At 43.9% G+C, this 17,452-nt stretch overlaps 1 protein-coding gene across 2 annotated transcripts; it reads left to right on the top strand.

Annotated features, from left to right (window-relative positions):
* Nucleotides 1–807: 807 nt before the first annotated feature.
* Nucleotides 808–15,785, top strand: CALHM2 (calcium homeostasis modulator family member 2). 2 transcript variants are annotated; one of them, XM_054983483.1, is made up of 3 exons: nt 808–828; nt 13,035–13,659; nt 14,716–15,785. In XM_054983483.1, exons 2-3 carry the CDS (start codon nt 13,117–13,119, stop codon nt 15,130–15,132), a joined length of 960 nt encoding a protein of 319 aa, XP_054839458.1. In that variant the 5' UTR covers nt 808–828; nt 13,035–13,116; the 3' UTR covers nt 15,133–15,785. The 2 variants fall into 2 exon arrangements, with proteins under 2 accessions (XP_054839458.1, XP_054839457.1); XM_054983482.1 differs by lacking the exon at nt 808–828 and adding an exon at nt 12,233–12,417.
* The last annotated feature ends 1,667 nt before the right edge of the window (nt 15,786–17,452 follow it).

Genomic DNA, 17,452 nt, shown 5'->3' with positions numbered 1-17,452 from the left:
GGAGAAGAAGGGGGGGGGTGGCTAAAGACAGAGACCAGTTACTTTAAAACATAAAGAATCCATCTTATGCTTCTTGCTAGCTTACTATTATTGCTATATGATTAATCCATAGTCTTTACTAATATTTGCTAATCCCACAATGGGGTGCCATCAAAGTAGAACCTGTTCCTGCTGTTTACCCACTGCACCCCCGGATACACATAGAGAAGAGGCTTCCTGTGAATATCATAAACAGGGAAGATGCTCATGTAGGATCAAGCAGTTCTTTAAATATTTTGGACCCCAAACCTTTGGGGCTTCAAAGATTATTGCCAGCACTTCCAATTGTGTTCAGGAGAAATTAAGCAGCTAGTGTAGTCCTTTTAATGCTGTCAAGATATGATCTTGTTCATTTGTGCCAGCTAGCAATCTTGCCGCTGTTGTTGCAGCTTTTATTTCCACGGCCCAAGCAGCTGAAGTCCCTCCCACATGCTGCTTAGCATCTGGATCTGGTTATAAAGCATTTCATTTTTTCCATCAACGTACTTCCCTTCTCTTAAGGCACAATGTTTTCTTTGAAACCACAACTGGCATCCTTCTTTTCCCTCCCTCTCTGTACAATCCCCATTCTGACTCATGCTGTTCCCCTCCCCTGCTTGCATGAAAAAGCAGGCCCTTTGCAAGCAAAAAGAAGCCGCTAGAAACCAACCTACCCGCTCTTTTTAGGGGGTTTGTCTGCATCTGCATCTCCTTCTACCCACCACCCTCATGTGCAGAGCAGCCAACTTCACCTGCAAAACATCTGGTCAGCTAAAGAAATTCAGAAAATTAGTTTAGCAACCATCTGAAGTAAGTGACTTATGTTTTTCTCATATTTTGCTTTGGTTTGGGGGGAGAACCGAGGATGTCTGAAAATAAACATGACAGTGAATTAAGACATCCATTTATGATGGGACAAACTTCCATCCCATTCCTTAGATATGAAAGATCCCTATTATTAGATCTGTTTTAGGAAGGAAATTTTTTTACTGGATTGCCAGATGTCAGCGTTGGAGAACTGTAGCAGATCAGGATAGCTTTTTGAGGTTGCCCACTGCAAAGAGTTAATAAAGAATTTTGGCCAACAGTAATTGGCAAACCCAGCTGCCTCTTTCCTGACATGCAACAGTTTACATGTTATAATTCTCCGTCCTCTATTTTAGTGACTCATTCACATCAACAAACATTCCAGATTTCAGTATCAAGGCATCTTGTTATTTTTAATTTTTATTTTTACAAGTCCTAGACAGCACTGTCTTTAAAAGAATTAACATACATCTCCACAGACCAACACATTGCATGATTAGGTTACTTTCTTTTTTTCAGGCCTTGGTTGGGTGCGGCTGTCAGGTCGTAGAATGACATGTGAATGCCATGCATATGTCTAGGCTTTGTAGCACAAAAGAAACAGATTCCACTTGAGTGCTAAACCATGTATTTTCGTAAGAGCTGTCTTCTGGGGCAGGCAGCTGGGGAGAAGCTGTGTGACCTGTGGTAGAGCTTTTGCTTGGTGTGCGGAAGATTCCAGGTTCCATTTCTGATATCTCTAGTTAAAAGGAGCAGACAGTAGGTGGTGAAAAAGACCTCTGTACTGGGGACCCCAGAGAGCCAATGCCAGTCTGAGTAGACTGACCTTGACAGACCAACGGTCTGCCTTACTATAAGGCAGCTCTGTCTGTTCACACAGGGTGTTGGCCCAGGTTTCAGGGCACTAGGCTTGAGGATGCCTGTCAAGGGCTATGTTCAAAAGTTGGACAATTTTGTCCAACATCTTGTCTGGGGTATTCATTTGATCTAGGTCTAGCCCTACCTGTAGATTACAAAGGATATGGGAGACAGAATAGGAGGACCCATCTTTTCCAAAGAATATTGGAGGCCTAAAGGAAATGGAAGTTAGAAACTATAGCCTGAAAGCTCAGTTCTGAGGACTGGCATGAATTCATTCCTTTCATTTTTACTAGCATGATTCAGAAACATATATTTGAGAGGTCCAGACAGATGTTTCACAGTTCCTGTCTCTCACTTATAGAATCATTTTAAATAACAACTGTCACCTATAAAAGTCAGGTTAGGGAAGCTTTCTTTAACTACTATGGTTAATAATTTATAGAGACCGTTTAGATAACTTTATAATTTATAAAGAACATTTAGGACATGTTTTAAATTCTCATAGCAGGTCATCATTTCCTTGATGTCTGTGAAAGTAGGATAGTGAGTCAGCCACCAGATGCAGAGCAAATTGGGTTGCAGCCTTCAAATCAGTGAATGAATCAGGGGAAGCCAATTTTAATAAGAAGGCAAACTTTTTCTGGTGGGGCAGTTTCAGGTACTACAGAACTCAACAGAAGACTGGTGGGATAGAGTTAGAGACGCTGTATTTGCACACAACAGCAGCAAAATTGCACAGAACACAGTCCTCCCTCTAAACCATTGACCCACCATGTATGAGAACATGCAGCAATGAGGTTCCCTGTTTATGGTCCCCAAGGAATGCTTGGAGAAGGCATGCATCAAGCTAAGTGTTGGACAGTTGTGTAGTGTGTACACATGGACACTGTTCTTTTCAGTGAAGGGTTGTGGAAACAAGGCGTTGTTTGTGCTTAACCAAAATCACATTGTCCCCAAACCCATTGATCCAATGAGTTTCTCCTCAAGCACATGAAAACACACACAACAATGGACTCCAAAGAAGGTGAGAGTTGGTGGGTGCACACAGCAGTGGGAAATTTACTGGCAAAGCTGTGTTGGCATGGTGTGCCAGCATGGCGCGAAAATAAAAAAACACTCCATTGCTAACCTGCACAGAGCAGTGAATTTTATTTTAAAAAATAGCTTTTTATGATAGTGATAAAGCCAATAAATTATTACCTTTGAGTCCTGCTGTTATGCCACATTTCCCTATGCCTTGTAGTTTCATTTTTATGATGAGGGACAAATTCTCCTTACCCTGCCTGGGACTCCCTGTTTAAACCCAGCAGCCACTGGCCTGTCCTTGCACTATGTGTAAAAATGCACAGAAAGGGAGGACTAGATCTTGGTTGGTTTTTCCTTCATAGGAAGGGAAATAAAGGGAGGATGGCCCTTTCCCCCCCCCCAAATGTCTTACTAGTAAAAGTGGGAGATTGGACAGGTTGCTGGCTACCAGTCCCCCTTTCCAACTAAAATAGTTAACCTAGCGTTGAATGAAAAGGAGAGAGGAGAAATCACAGGATGTCAAGCAATAAGAGTGTCCCATTGCTGTGCCAGAAAATAAAATATCTAACCAGGTTGGTCCTTCCACATAGAATACTGGTCTAGAAGGGCTGAAATGTCCATATGTTACCAAGTGTGCAATGTACACACCTGCTATCTCCCCATCATTTAATGCTGGATTAACAGTTTTAATCAGGATGGTTTGTAGTCATGTTGGTCTGCAGTAGAGCAGCAAGTTTTTAGTCCAGTGGCACCTTAGAGACCAACAAGATTTTCAGAGCTCCCTTCTTTAGACACACGTTGGAATGAAGATCCCTGAGCCTTTATATCCTAGCCAAGGGTGGGTGGGTGTTGCCAAGGGGGGCATCAGGATATAAAGGTACAATACACCTTGATGGGTAGGTGGGTGTTGCCAAGGGGGGCATCAGGATATAAAGGTACAATACACCTTGATTGGATGGGAGGGGTGTAGCAGACGAAGTTGTCAGAATGTAAAGGAACAATGCAACTTGATTAGAGCAGGTTAACATTTGTAGTGAGATCAGAATCCTAAGTCTTTATTCAACTCCCCACCCCCAGGGGAGGGGGGGAGTCCATTGTTCTGAATTTGTGAATAAACTCCATGTCATCAATCTCATATTTAAATTTCTTTGTTTGAGGATGCTACTTTTAGGTCAGCAATGGAATGTCCTGGAAGATTAAAACATTCTCTCAGTAGTTTTTGAGTGTTGTGGTTTCTAATGTCAGATTTATGATCATTTATTCTTTTCCATACAGGCTGACCTGTTTGTCCAATGTAGAGAGTAGAAGGGTTTTGCTGACACTTGACAGCATATATAACATTGGAAGATGAACAAGTGAATGGACCCGAGATGGTATAACTGGTGTTGTTAAGTCCAGTGATCATGCTGTCAAAGTAAATATGAGGACAGAGCTGGCATCTTGGTTTATTGCAGGCTGTGGTCTCAGAGTCCATGTCAGAGTTGGGAAGTACATTATTATGAGTGAGATGTTGTTTAAGGTTAGGGGGCTGTCTGTGGGCAAGAAAAGGTTTGCCTCTTAATGCTAGTATAGGCAGGGAGTCCAACAGGAACTTTAGAGTATTATTTAAACAAACAAGGTTTAGATGCTGTTCCTACAAAAAAGTGAAGACTTGAGGCTTGTGTGGTTATTGTTTCCAAGTCCGAGCCTCTTAGAGAATACAAATAGGAACCCGTGAGAATCCTCTGCACCCCAGCTGAGCTGTCTGCAGCTTTGCCACTATCACCATAGTGGCCTCACCAGCTCAGCCACCTCCAGCTTTGCTGCGTTGGTGGCAGTTCCCCCCCGCTTGGACCGTTGCAGCTTTGCCACTGTGGTACTGGCTCCCTACCCCCATCCTAGCTGTCCCCAGCTTCACAGTGGCAGTGATGGTGGCTCTCCCCTAGCCTGGATTCCCTGGGTTTTGCCCCTATGGTGGCTCCTTACTTTGCCCACGAACCTTCTCCACATCATCAGCACTCACCTGCCTCCTCAGTTCCTCCTTCCCTTTGTTACTGTTGGACTGCCTGGAGCCTGGAGGCATTTGCACTGTCTGTATTTGCATAGACAATGCTCTTGTTTTTTAGGGGGAGGGATAACCCCCCCCCCCAAAAAAAACCATTTTGGAATTATTTATCTGCAAACCTAAAAGTTCCCTCAAGTTTACAGGGAAATCTGTTTTCTGTCACTGTGGCCCCAATCCATGGATTTAAGTGTCCGCAGATGTGGCACTTCAGGGGTGGAAAGTGCTATGAAGTCATGGCTTGATCTATGGTGACCTTTACTGGGGTTCTCAGGGCAAGACACTAACAGAGGTGGTTTGCCATTTCTTGCCTCTGAAGCCTGGTCTCTGTTGGAGGTCTCCCATTCAATTAATAACCAAGCTGACCCTGCTTAACTTAAGAGATCTGATGAGACTGGGTCTCCCTGGGCTATCTAAGTCAGGGCAGGGCCATGCTTAGCTATTAGAATATACAATGGAGGCCTGCTTTGTAGGGGGCATCTCATTTCCCTTCCACCATCATGTTCTCTTTCTCTTCCCTGCTCACCATAGCCGCTCCCCCTTTTCCTGCTCTCTTCTACCCTTCCCACCCACCTTTCCTTGTCTCCATGTGCACTCCCCCGTGGCAGCCTGTCCACCTTTCTCACTCTCCCATGGCAGCCTCTCCCCTATGGTCCAGTTGCATGCAGGGCTGGCGCATCCATTGAGGCGGTGCCAGCAGCTGCCTCGATTGCTGACCGGGGGCGGGGGTGCATGCTGTGGGGCTGGCGGCAGCAGCGCTGGTGGTTAAACAGGAGGGCTGGGAAGCCACTCCCGTATGCTGCTCTGGCTGCCTGCCGCACCTGGCCTGCGGGTGCCGGGCCAGGAGCACGTGCTGGTGGCAGCAGCACGGGGCAACTGAGCAGGCAGCCTCCCAGTCCTCGCACTCAATTGCCCTGTGCTGCTGCTGCTGCCGCTGCCGCCACCAACACACAGCTACGGGCCAGCCAGGCATGGCAGGCGGCTGGGGCAGTGTGGGGCAACTGAGCAGGAGGGTGAGAGGCCACCCGCGCGCCATCCCAGCTGCCTACCTCACCAATGGGGTGGCTGGCTTGCAGCGGCATGCCCTGCATGATGAAATCACGTGCAGTGATGTCATCATGCATCTGGGTGTGTGCACGCACACGCTTACACGTGGAGGCAGCAACACCCCTGTAGATGCCCCCGGGTGCAGGTACCTGGCCTCAGGCGCCAGAAAACCTGGCACTGGCCCTAGTTGCATGGTAGAGAACCTGCAAGGACTTGTGAAAGTACTTCACTATTTTCTCTCCTCCTGGCAACCCCCATATGCTCACTTTTCCCTATGTCCTTCTTTCCTTCAAACTCACTGAAAAACTTACCTTTTATCTGTCCCCATGTTCATCTATATTTAGTAAGTGACTTCATTTATACCCTGCCTTTCTCCCCAGGGGGACCAAAAGCTGCTTACATCATTCTCCTTGCCTCCATTTTATCCACACAACAACCCTGTGAGGTAGGTTAGTCTGTGTGTGTGTGTGACTGTATCAAAGTCACCCAGTGACCTTCTCCAACAGAGTGGTGATTTTAATCTGAGTCTTTTGGATCCTACTCTAAAATCCGAATCACTGCACTACACTGGTTTTTTTGGGGGGGAGGGGGGGCTGCTGTTGAACAGTAGCAGCCAGACTTGTGTCATGCGAGCAGGGCTGGCGCGCCCATTGAGGCCAGGTAGGCGGTGGCCTCAGGCGTGGGGTGCCGGAGGGAGCGCCAGAGGAGGCACGGGGGACGGGAGCGCACGCCACAGAGCTGCAGCCTCCTATCCCTCCCACGCCGCCACGAGCACACGCCCCCAGCTGGGCGCAGCTGCCGCTGGCAGGCATCTACGACAGCGCAGGCAACCAAGCCGGAGAGCTCGGAGGCCACCCGCGCATCATCACAGCTGCCCGCCGCAGCGATCGAGCCGGCGGTGGTGCGCACGCTTCCGTGATGATGTCATGTGTGACATCACCACGCAGGCTGTTGCACACGTGCTTGCGTGCGCGCAGGTGGAGCGCTGAAAACCCTGCATGCAAGTCATGTGGTATCGATTCACACTGTAGTTGTTTCTGGGCCTGGCCCCAATGAGTCCTCCCTCAAAGGCCAAAACAACCCTGTAAAAGGTCCTGCCTCCTCCTGCTGCCTTTTATTGGCAGAAACCAAAGCTGGAAGGCTGGCAATACTGTTGTGTCTGAATTGTTAAGGTTGCCTAGCAACAGCCACTGACGGCATCTGGCTAAAGCTACAGGCACTCCTTTTATCATGTTTTTTTAAAATGTAATTTTTTTCAAGTTTTCAGAATGTTTTGCAGCCTTTGGGCATTTTTCAGGTGTGTAGAAAGATCTGTCTTGTCCATTCATGGCTCCAGTCACTGGATTTAAATATTAGATTTTTGCCACTTGGCTATTAGTATATAAGATGGTGCACGAAGCTTGCAGCATCTCCTAACTCTGGTAACTTCGGTCATCTATCATACTAGAGTCAAAAGCACTAAATGTCATGCTTACATATTTAATAAACTTAAGTGTGTTTGTTACCCTTGTCTCCTGTGTTCTCATCAACCCATGGCAAATTCTATAGGATCCAGGGAAAGGGGGTCCTAATTAATACCTGCAGTGCCCTCTGTTTTAAGGATTAAGGAATCCTGTGTAAAAAGAAGAAGAAAAGAAGAAAAGAAGAAAAAGGAATCCACTTTGCCTCACATTCCTAAAGCTGAAGGTGGGCCTTTTAATAGAAAAGGAGGATGTGGTTGGTGAGGTGGTTCACAACTCTTCAGCCTGAGAGACTTTTTAAGATGGTTAAAAAATTATAAGTGAAAAGCCTGCATCAGAAGTTATGACATCTTGTTAGAAAAAGTGATGCTGTAATAAAATAATTAAGCTTTGAAGTGGTTGTATTTAAAGCAAGTAGGCTTGCCAACTCCAGCTTGGAAAATTCTTGGAGATTTGAGGGCTCTGTGTGAGATGCCAGAGTAAGGGGAGGGCAGGGGGATCAGTGGCAGGGATGCGATGCCATTAGATCCACCATCTGAAGCTGCATTTCCTCCCGGGGAACTGAGCTCTGTAGCCTGGGTATCAGTTCTCATTCCAGGAGAACGCCAAGGGTTGCCAGCCTCCAGGTAGTGGCTGGAGATCTCCTGGAATTACAACTGGTCTCCAGGCCACAGAGATCAGTTCACCTGGAGAAAATGGCTATTTTGGGGGGTGGGTTCTATGTAATTATGCCATGCCAAGGTCCTTTCCCTCCCCAAACCCCACTTTCTCCAAGTTTCTCCAGGTTTCACACCCCAGATCTCCAGGAATTTCCCAACTTGGAGCTGGTAACTCTATCTTGAGGATGGTAACCCTAAAAGCAAGGGATATTTGTATGGAAAAGTTCCCAGATTTATTTCATAGTTTCATTTTTGGGAAAGGCTTTCTTTAGCCATTTTCACACATATTATCTGCTCCTGATCTGATGTTCTTGAGAAGTGGGTTTCCCCACCCACCCCCCACGCCCACACCACACTGTGGTGCATTGGTGGACTTCCCACAATTTCCCCAACTTTTTCTGATTCTTTCCCAGTCTCCATTCTTACTCTTCATTATTTCAAAGAGGCATTTTGAAAATTCTGTAATACATAAACGTATTTGCATGTTATTGATTAACCACCTGCTGCTTAATTGGTTAATCAACTAAAATAAAATTATGTAATTGGCTGAATTCCCTAATAACAACTGGTGTGGTAGAGTGGTTAGAGTATCAGATTAGGATTTACGAGACCCAGGTTCACATCCCCATTCTGCCATGCAAGCTTGCTTGGTGAACTTGGGCCAGTCATATACCTCAGGAAGGAAAATGAAGGAGGGGGAAATTTTTAGTTTCCCGTCTTTTTGGAGACAGACAGTGTGTAAATGAAGTAAATAAATAAATACAAAGCAATTTCAATGCAGGATCCAGGTTCAGACTGTTTTTGACTAACAGTAGAAAACAGGGATATACGTGAAACACTGCCAGGGACCATATAACCATGTAGCTACCACACCTTTCTTTGGAAGTTTGACATAATCTTAAGGAAGTACTTGTACTTTGATGCAAGATGTGCCACCAGTTTACTTGGAAACAGTGAACTTCACTCTATCAAAGCCATCATAAGAGTATACATTGGACCCCACTGAGTGAAAGGTGGGATGTAAATGAAGTAAATAAATAGATACAACCCAGTTTTAATGCAGGCTCCAGTTTCAGATTGGTTTTGAATGATAATGGCTGACAGTAGAAAGGGATATGTGGATCATTGCTAGTGGCCCTGAAAACTACGCATCATCATACCTTTCTTCTTTGGAAGTCTGACTTAATCTTAAAGTTGAACTGGTGGAACGTAATTTGATGCAAGACATATATCACGTTATTTGGAAACAGTGAACATCATTCTATTAAATACAGCAGCCATTGAAAAATCCCACCTCCCCCCAAGCAAACACATTCAAATTTAATTTTTAAAGAGGATTTCCCCACCACCACCTCAAGAAGATTATTTGAAAGAAAGTTAGTGGATATAGTCATGAACGTCAAATCTAGGGGGCTATTTTCTTAGTTTTTTACATTTTTTAAAATCCTGGTCTTCTTTGAATTAGCTTACAGCAGTGGACATAGTTTCCTCACATCCAATGTATTCTCACAACAAACCTGCTGAGCTGAGAGATACTGACTGATCCAAGAGGACTTCAAGGAAGAATGCAAATTTGAGCTATGAAGCTTATTTGAAAACTGTAATAGAGGCTTTAAAATGTAGACTACATAAGAGATAAACAAACCCCCAAAGGATGCCAGAATGGTTAAAAATAGCAGTCAAGAAAGCTATAAAAAGCAAGAAAGTTTCCTTTGAAAACTACATGTCTTGCCCAATGTAGAAAATAAAAAAGAGCACTAACCCTGGCAAACAATATATAAATTGACAAAAGTACAAAGGAAAACAGAATTTCCTTTAACTACAGGAAGTGCAGGGAACTAGCCAAGAAGAGTCACACTGGGATTATTAGATGACATAGGTGTAAAAGGAACACCATTGAGAAATTCTTTTAAGGAAAATCAGAGTTACAGGACAAGAGAATCTTTCTACTTATGGATTTATAAAGGGGTGGCAAAGGTCATTACTGGGAGAACAGGGGTTAGCTGTTCTTGGAGGGTTTTTTCCCCTCTACTGAAGGAACCAGGTCCTCCTAACTTTTGTAGGTTTTAGGGGCCAGGTTTTAACTTTTGTATAGGAACAATGAAATTGTGTGTTTTATCTTTTTTGTGTATTGTTGTTTTAATTTACTGTATTACTGTATGGTATTGTAATGTAACCCTCCCTGAGCCCACTTGCAGGGAGGGTGGGCAAGAAATCTAATAAATTAAATTAAGTTTGCTGACTGAAAAGCTGCATCTCTTCTTACTATCCATCATTAGCTCCCGCCTGCTGGACTGAAAGTCGGTTATCGAGAAAGTGGGTTTAAAAAAACTTGAAACCATTTTTTCCCTAAGGCATCAGTTTACTTGGATTGTTAATTTGATGTGATTCATCAGTAGAGTTGCCAGGTGTCCAGTTTTCTCCTGAACAGTCCTGTATTTTCTTGGACTATCTGCGGGGAATAGAGTGAAAATTGGTATCTTTGGGATTTTTGTGCATTGGAGGAGTGGCTGGCTAGGCAAGCTGGCAGTGGCACCAGTCTGGCTGCTGCTATGCCCAGGCATGCATGAGGCCCAGGGCCTTCAAGGAGAAGAGGGGCTGATGCTCCACCTCCCTGCCTCCTCTCCCTCCCCTTCCAGAGGGCCGCAGCCTCAGAGCAGGGATAGGAAGCCAGGCATGCAGGTAAGCGTCAAAGAGGGTTCTTCCCATGGCACTGTGGCTTACCCAGAGCAAGAACCAACAAGGAAGAAAAAGTGGGTGGGGGGAAGACCCCCACAAACTCAACCCAAACAAGCAGGGGGAAAAATAGAGAGGTCAAGTTACAACCTAAAATGTAAAATATATTCCAAGAGAATATTTTTTATAAATGTGTACAAAATATAGGTTAAAAACAAGTAAGGGCTGAATGGCAGGCTACATGCGTATGCTAAAAATTGCTAAAACATTCTCCATACACAGATGATGGTACAGTTCAATGACCAACACAAAGACAGACCATATGCGTTTCAGCCCTAAGGACTTCCTCAGAGGTCAATTTTACAATATTTATAATCAGACACACCCACACATTCAGTAAGCGATAATGAAATGCTCTTATATAAAACTCTGGGATTGTATGGTAAAATACAAACGTTGCAGCAAACCCAGGACTGCATTCACACAGTGCTCTTCATTTGCTATTGTAGTCTAAGGCTTGGTTTCCAATGAATATGGGTGTATTTTGTGCACATTTATAATAAATATTCTCTTGGAATATATTTTGCATTTGGGGTTGTAACTTAGCCCCTCTATTTTTTCCCCAGGGCGAGGGTCTCCTGGTGAGGAGATGTGATTGCAAAAAGAGAGTGTCGAGCTCCTAAGAAGGGAAGCAGGCGGGTAGCTGATGACACTTGCTGGGAGGCTCCCCTTTCTTGGCTTGGCTGCTATAAGGATCAGAAGCAGAAGCAGAAGATCTGATGGTAGGACCCACAGAAAGCCACCCAACTCCAGGAGATGGCCTGAAATTGGAGCAGGGGGGAGCCAAGAGGCTGAGTGCACCCTGGCCAAGTTTGGGGCACTGAGCAAAGGAGGAACACAACCTGTGCTCCCAGTCCTTCAGCTTTCTACCTAGAGCCTCATCGTCTCTTTTAATACCTTTTAAACTGTGCCGAGCAGTATCATTTGTTCCCAGAGGGATGAACAAGAATGGATAATAAGCTGTGGGACATGAGTTACAGATATTTGCAAGGGGATGCCAGCGTGCAAGGGACGGTTATGTCCATCATGCCCTGATGCTGATCTTCCACAGACACATGACCTGACTTGCTCTTGATGGACACAGATAAACCTTCAATCAGATTTGGAAAAACATTTCTTGTGTATGGAAATAGCCCAGGGACAGCATGTCTGCCTTTTTCACAAACTCTTAGTCTCATGAAAAGCTACAGTGGGATTTTTTGCTGCCTTCCATGCATCTGAAATGGCATTTTTGACACCAGGAATGGTGCAACCTTTACTGGCAGCATCTCTCCTAATGCCTTTCCCACCTTGAGTAATTCAGTTCTTTGTATTAGGGAAGGTAGGAGATGATTGTGAAGTTATACATGCAAATCATAAGCAATGTCATGTGCTGTGTCAAAGAGATGTAATTAGTAATGCAGCAATGTGACCATTAAGGATTAACATCTTCCTTGTTCACAGTAGTCAGGAAATAGCTTTTTATTCCTCATAATTGTTCATCATCTAAGAGCTATTAACTAAGCCCAGCCCATTCAGACTAATACATAAGACTAATATTTCCATAATGGTTACGTTCAGAGAGTAAGAGTAATAACTTATAACTGGAGTCATAGCAAAATTGCAATTCATATCTAGATCTCAGACAGCTAAGGAGGTAAAAAATTTGGATGCAGAAAGAAACCAAAACTAGCACTACTGTACCCTTGATTCTAACAACTGAATTTCTTCATTACAAACTCCAAAGAACGTCTGTGACCTAGCGGCAAGCTGATGGGTGAAGGTAAGTCAAGCTTAACTGTTCTCTTGTAAGAAGGGGAGAGATCAGACAAAGAATGGGAGGTTATGGTTCAGGAATGCCTGGTTCCCTCTTTTGTTCCACCATGACCAATGGAGCCCACAGGTAGCATGGCTGAGAGTAACAGAAGGGTACCTTATGCATTAGTATACATTCTCCAAAACTGACAGAAGGAAACAAGCAAAATTCAGTGGTAATTAGACAAAGCCTCTCTTCCTTTGAAATAATAACTTTAACATGTACATCCACTCAAAGAGCACATTTTTGTGTTGGAATAGAGCATCCCACATTTTTTTCACATATATTTCATTCCTAAAATACTAACCACGTTTAGAATATTATTTTTCATTACATGCCATCAAAAATGTGAGATTATTTTTTGGTTAGATGGACAATAGTGTGTCAACCAAGTGAGTTTAATTAGCAAATAATTCCTAGTATTAGGTACATACTGAATTTATACTAGAAACTAGCATTCATTGTAAAACATAAGCCCTGCTGGTGTATCTGTTAAAGAGATGTAGATATAGTGTCTCTCTTGAACTCTGGCAATCTTGAAAATGTTCCGTTTCAAAGTCTTAGTGATGATTCTCTTGTTGCAGCCCATGAGAGATAAGAACAAGGCTCCTTGTTGTGAGCTCCACATCAAAACGCTGAAAGTTCTCCTTGGACACAGAAAACAAGATGGCTGCTTTCATTGCAGAAAACTTCCGCTTCCTCTCACTATTCTTCAAGAGCAAAGATGTCATGATTTTCAATGGCTTGATTGCCTTGGGCACGGTTGGAAGCCAAGAAATTTTCTCTATGGTTGCATTCCACTGCCCATGCTCCCCAGCCAGGAACTACATCTATGGATTGGCTGCCATAGGTGTACCTGCCCTGGCCTTGTTCCTTATTGGTGTCATCTGGAACACTCACACTTGGAACCTGGTAGCTGAGTGTCACAGACGAGGAACCAAGAACTTTTCAGCAGCAGCCAGCTGCTTAATCTTTGGCTCAGTCATGGGGCGAGCTGCAGTGGCTCCCGTTACATGGTCAGTGATCTCACTGCTTCGTGGAGAGGCCTACGTCTGTGCCTTGAGTGAATTCATGGATCCTGCCTCCTTGCACAAATTTCCACCGGGCTACGGAGCTGACATCATGGCCAGATTCCCTTGTGATGATGTGCCAGGAAACTTGACGAAATTTAAGGATGAATTTATAAGGCAATTAAAATATGAGTCCCAGGTATCAAGGTTTATTTACTTGTTTATATGAATTACAGGAATACTGCGTACTTGTTGATCTGGTTGTTTACTGTGGGGATTTATCTCTGTAGAATAATGCTCATCAGAACTTGGAAGATAAACAGGGTTAGACCTGTTTACTCCTTGAACGGTAGACCACCAAGGAAAACTGGGGATGTTATGCAGAGGGAGGCAGTGGCAAACCACCTCTGCTCAAACCACCTCTTGCCTTCAAAACCCTGGTCCTGGGGGTTACCCCATGAGTCAGTTCCAACTCAATGGCACACGATTATTGTTAATATGCTCCTCCTTTTATTATTGTTGAATATGCTATGTTAACTTGCTTATATTTAGTTTCAGCATTGTTTCAGCTCTGTATTGGATTTCAGCTTGTTTTCAAATTTCTGAAATCCATACCCTATTGTATTATCTATTGAAAGTCCCGGCCATTGATCATATTGACTTACACAGTGTAATCCACCTTGAATCACAGTGCAAAAGGCGGGCTATAAATAACATTTTTAAAATGCTAGTGGTGGCAGGAAAAATATCTTTGCACCTATGTCATGCCTATCCCTAGATTTATTTATATAATTTCTAACTTACCTTTCTCCCATATGTGCCCCCAAACTACTTTTCTAAAGTTAATGCATGTTGGAAGTAGGACAGTGTCCAGATGTTTCTTTTCTATAGAGATGTTGATGTTAGTTTGAAATTTGGAAATACTGCATGTTTGCCTTTGTCAAGAGATGTGCTAGCTTTTAAAACAGACAATCATTCTCAAGAATATAGATTCCTAATCCAGAAAACCCTTTACCAAATGTGAAAAAGTATTCAGACTGTTTTCCAAAGTAAATGTTCACAGTGCTTAACTGAAACAGAAATATCCAGACATTCCCAGACACTGAGGTGCAGGTTCCCTCGAGCCTATTGTAAATCCAGCTTCCTTCTAAATGAATAAAAGAGAGGTGGGCTGTTCAGTTAGGCACCACAGCTCAATGCACTACAGTGAAAAAAATAAACTCTGATCTGTTACTAACATTATTCTTCCTTTCAGCTTTTTGGGTGGATGCTCCTTGCTATAGTTGCAATTCTGGTATTCCTCACCAAGTGCCTGAAGCATTGCTGTTCACCACTCAGCTACCGACAGGAGGACTACTGGGATCAATACCGGTCCAATGAGGCCAAACTCTTCCATCGCACTGCAGAGGTTCACTCTAAGGTCATGGCTGCCAACAATGTGAAAAAATTCTTTGGTTTTGTGTACTTAGATAAGGAAGAGAAGGAATTGGTACAGGAGTACACCGTGGAGGATGTCCAGCCCAGGCCACAGTGGGATGCCATCACTGGGGTTTATATCTATCGGGAGAATAAAGGCTTCCCTCTCTACAGCCGTCTTCATAAATGGGCCAAAGGTGTGATGGGATGCAACTCAGGTCCTGATAACCAGGAAATGGTCTTCCTTGCTGCCTAAGATAACTGGTATCTTCATGCCACACGGAGTTTTAACTATTACCAAAGATCTTGTCCAGTGCATACAACTGATGGATTGTTTGTGAATTACCCATATGAGTGACACAGGTAGCCTATACCTTATGGGAATGGGAACAAAGACCAATGGCAATTGTATCCAACTGAGGAGTTCTCCTTTAAAAGATCACAGCTTTGCTGCTCTAGCAAAAGAACACAGCTTTAGGTAGGCAGGTGAGGCTTGCTTTTCAGCTAGCAGCAGAGTTTGCAGATGCTAGGCACAAAAAAGTCCTCATAAGATACATACAATTGGAAAAGATGAGCAGGAAACATTTAAGGGACAGAACAATCCTGTCAAGGTGCTTTATTATTTTGCCTGCTGCTACCTAATTTGTACTTATTTAGCATCTTTCCTCTAGAAAGATTGAAACCATAATGTGGCTATAAAGAGAGAGAGAGAGAATGCTACAAGTAATAAAATTAAGTCAACTAACTCAGGAATGTTACTTCTGGATGGCAGGAATTAAGTTCAGAGAAGGTGAGACTGGCAGAATTCTGCCTCTGCCAAGTAGCACCTACTCTGCTTTCCCTCACTTCGGTTTTTAAAACAAGAACTGGATTGAATTATATACTTTAACTGATGAACCTGTGCTTCGAAATAGAACAGCTGTGCTCTTACTCTTGGAAGTCTGATTTATATTTACTCTTCCACACTGGGCCACCTACACTGCACTTTGCGTAAAAGAAGCACAAATTCTCATCTAGTAATAGCAATCTTTACTTTCCCCATCACTCCTAAAAGCACACTTGGTAGTGGGAAGACAGTAAATGGGACATCCACAGATGGGGTAGGGGATACTCAGGGAAACAAAAAAAGCAATACTTTAAAAAGACATACACCCCTTCCTCACACACAAACTTGATATATACACATTTCCCTGTGAGAGGCACAGAACTGAGGTCAGTTGAACACAAGTTTAAGAAGGGGAGAAAAGGAAATGAGGAGGGAAAGTTGGTCAGTTCAAGACCTTGAATATCCTGCAGGGGGAAATTCCCAGTCACGTACCCCCTCTATGATTTCTTGGTCTCAATACTTGAAGCCATCCTTTCAAAATGAACAAGATGGGAGGACAGAGATGCACTTTTCTCTGTAACACCTATGTAGACAATCCTATAGATAAGGACCAAGTATAGCAGGCAATGGCAAATAAAATTAAGATAAATTTTAATTCAATTTTTAGGTAACCAAGTGCCAACTTATTAAAATGAGAATATATTCACTCCCCTATATCTCTGTGTACTACAAGATATAATAAGCAAGGACCCACAAGGACTTACAGGGGGACACCTCACCCTTCCACTATTTCCTTTTTACCTTCCCCACCAGCCAACTTTACTTTTATTTGCTCCGCCCCATCTTCAGCTTTCTCCCTTCCTCTCCCTGGCAAAGCTCTGCATGGCTCCAGTCACTTGGGCCGGGCTCAGCCCAGTTCCATAGTTCAGCCACTGAGCTGGGCCCAGTGGCAGGGAAAGACTTGCTGGGGGCACCTCACTTTCCCCTGTATCCTCCCTCCCCATACTATTTTTTCCACCTCCTGGTAACCCCCATAGCCTCACCTTTTTATTCTTCCCTTTCTCCTTCCCACCCACCCACTTTTTACCTGCCCCTGCTATCTTTAGCTAGGTTATTTTATTACCTCATTTATTCCCCACCTTTCTCCAAACTGGTGACCTAAAGCATCATTTTGTCCTTACAACTCCTCTATGAAGTAGGTTAGGCTGGGAATATGTAACTGGCACAAGGGCACCCAGTGGAAGAAGTCTTCCCCATGGAAGAATGGGGATTAAAATCTGAGTCTTCAAGATCCTAGTCCAAAACCCTAACCACTATACGGTCACCGAATAAAGCTTCCCTTCACATATATCCTTAGACATCTATGAACTCTTTAACCAGGGTTTGGGACTCTTACTCAGAATCACAACCAATTTGGAGGAATTAAGCTCAGCATCAGGAGGAATTCTCTTCCCACTTCCACAGCCTGGCTAGCTTGGAAAACTGACAAAATTGCATACTAGGAGGAGCAAAACAAGTGATTTAGGGCTCTTACCTGGATAGTGGGTAAGCTGGGTTAAAGTGTCCCCTAATAGGCTACCAGTAACCACAAAATGAAGTCTTTTCCAAAGAGAGGTTTAGAATTTATTGAGAGAATATGGGGGCACTGGGATTGAAAAGGTACTCAAGCACAAGAACAGTGCAATTGTTGTGTTACATGACAGGAAAGAGAAAGAAAATCAACGCTTTGGCTGAATGGGAATTCTGCACC

This window comes from Eublepharis macularius, chromosome 6 (genome assembly GCF_028583425.1).
Source record: "Eublepharis macularius isolate TG4126 chromosome 6, MPM_Emac_v1.0, whole genome shotgun sequence".
NCBI lineage: Eukaryota > Metazoa > Chordata > Lepidosauria > Squamata > Eublepharidae > Eublepharis > Eublepharis macularius.
Note: the sequence above shows the minus strand (reverse complement) of the source record. Positions and strands in the feature narration are given on the sequence as shown.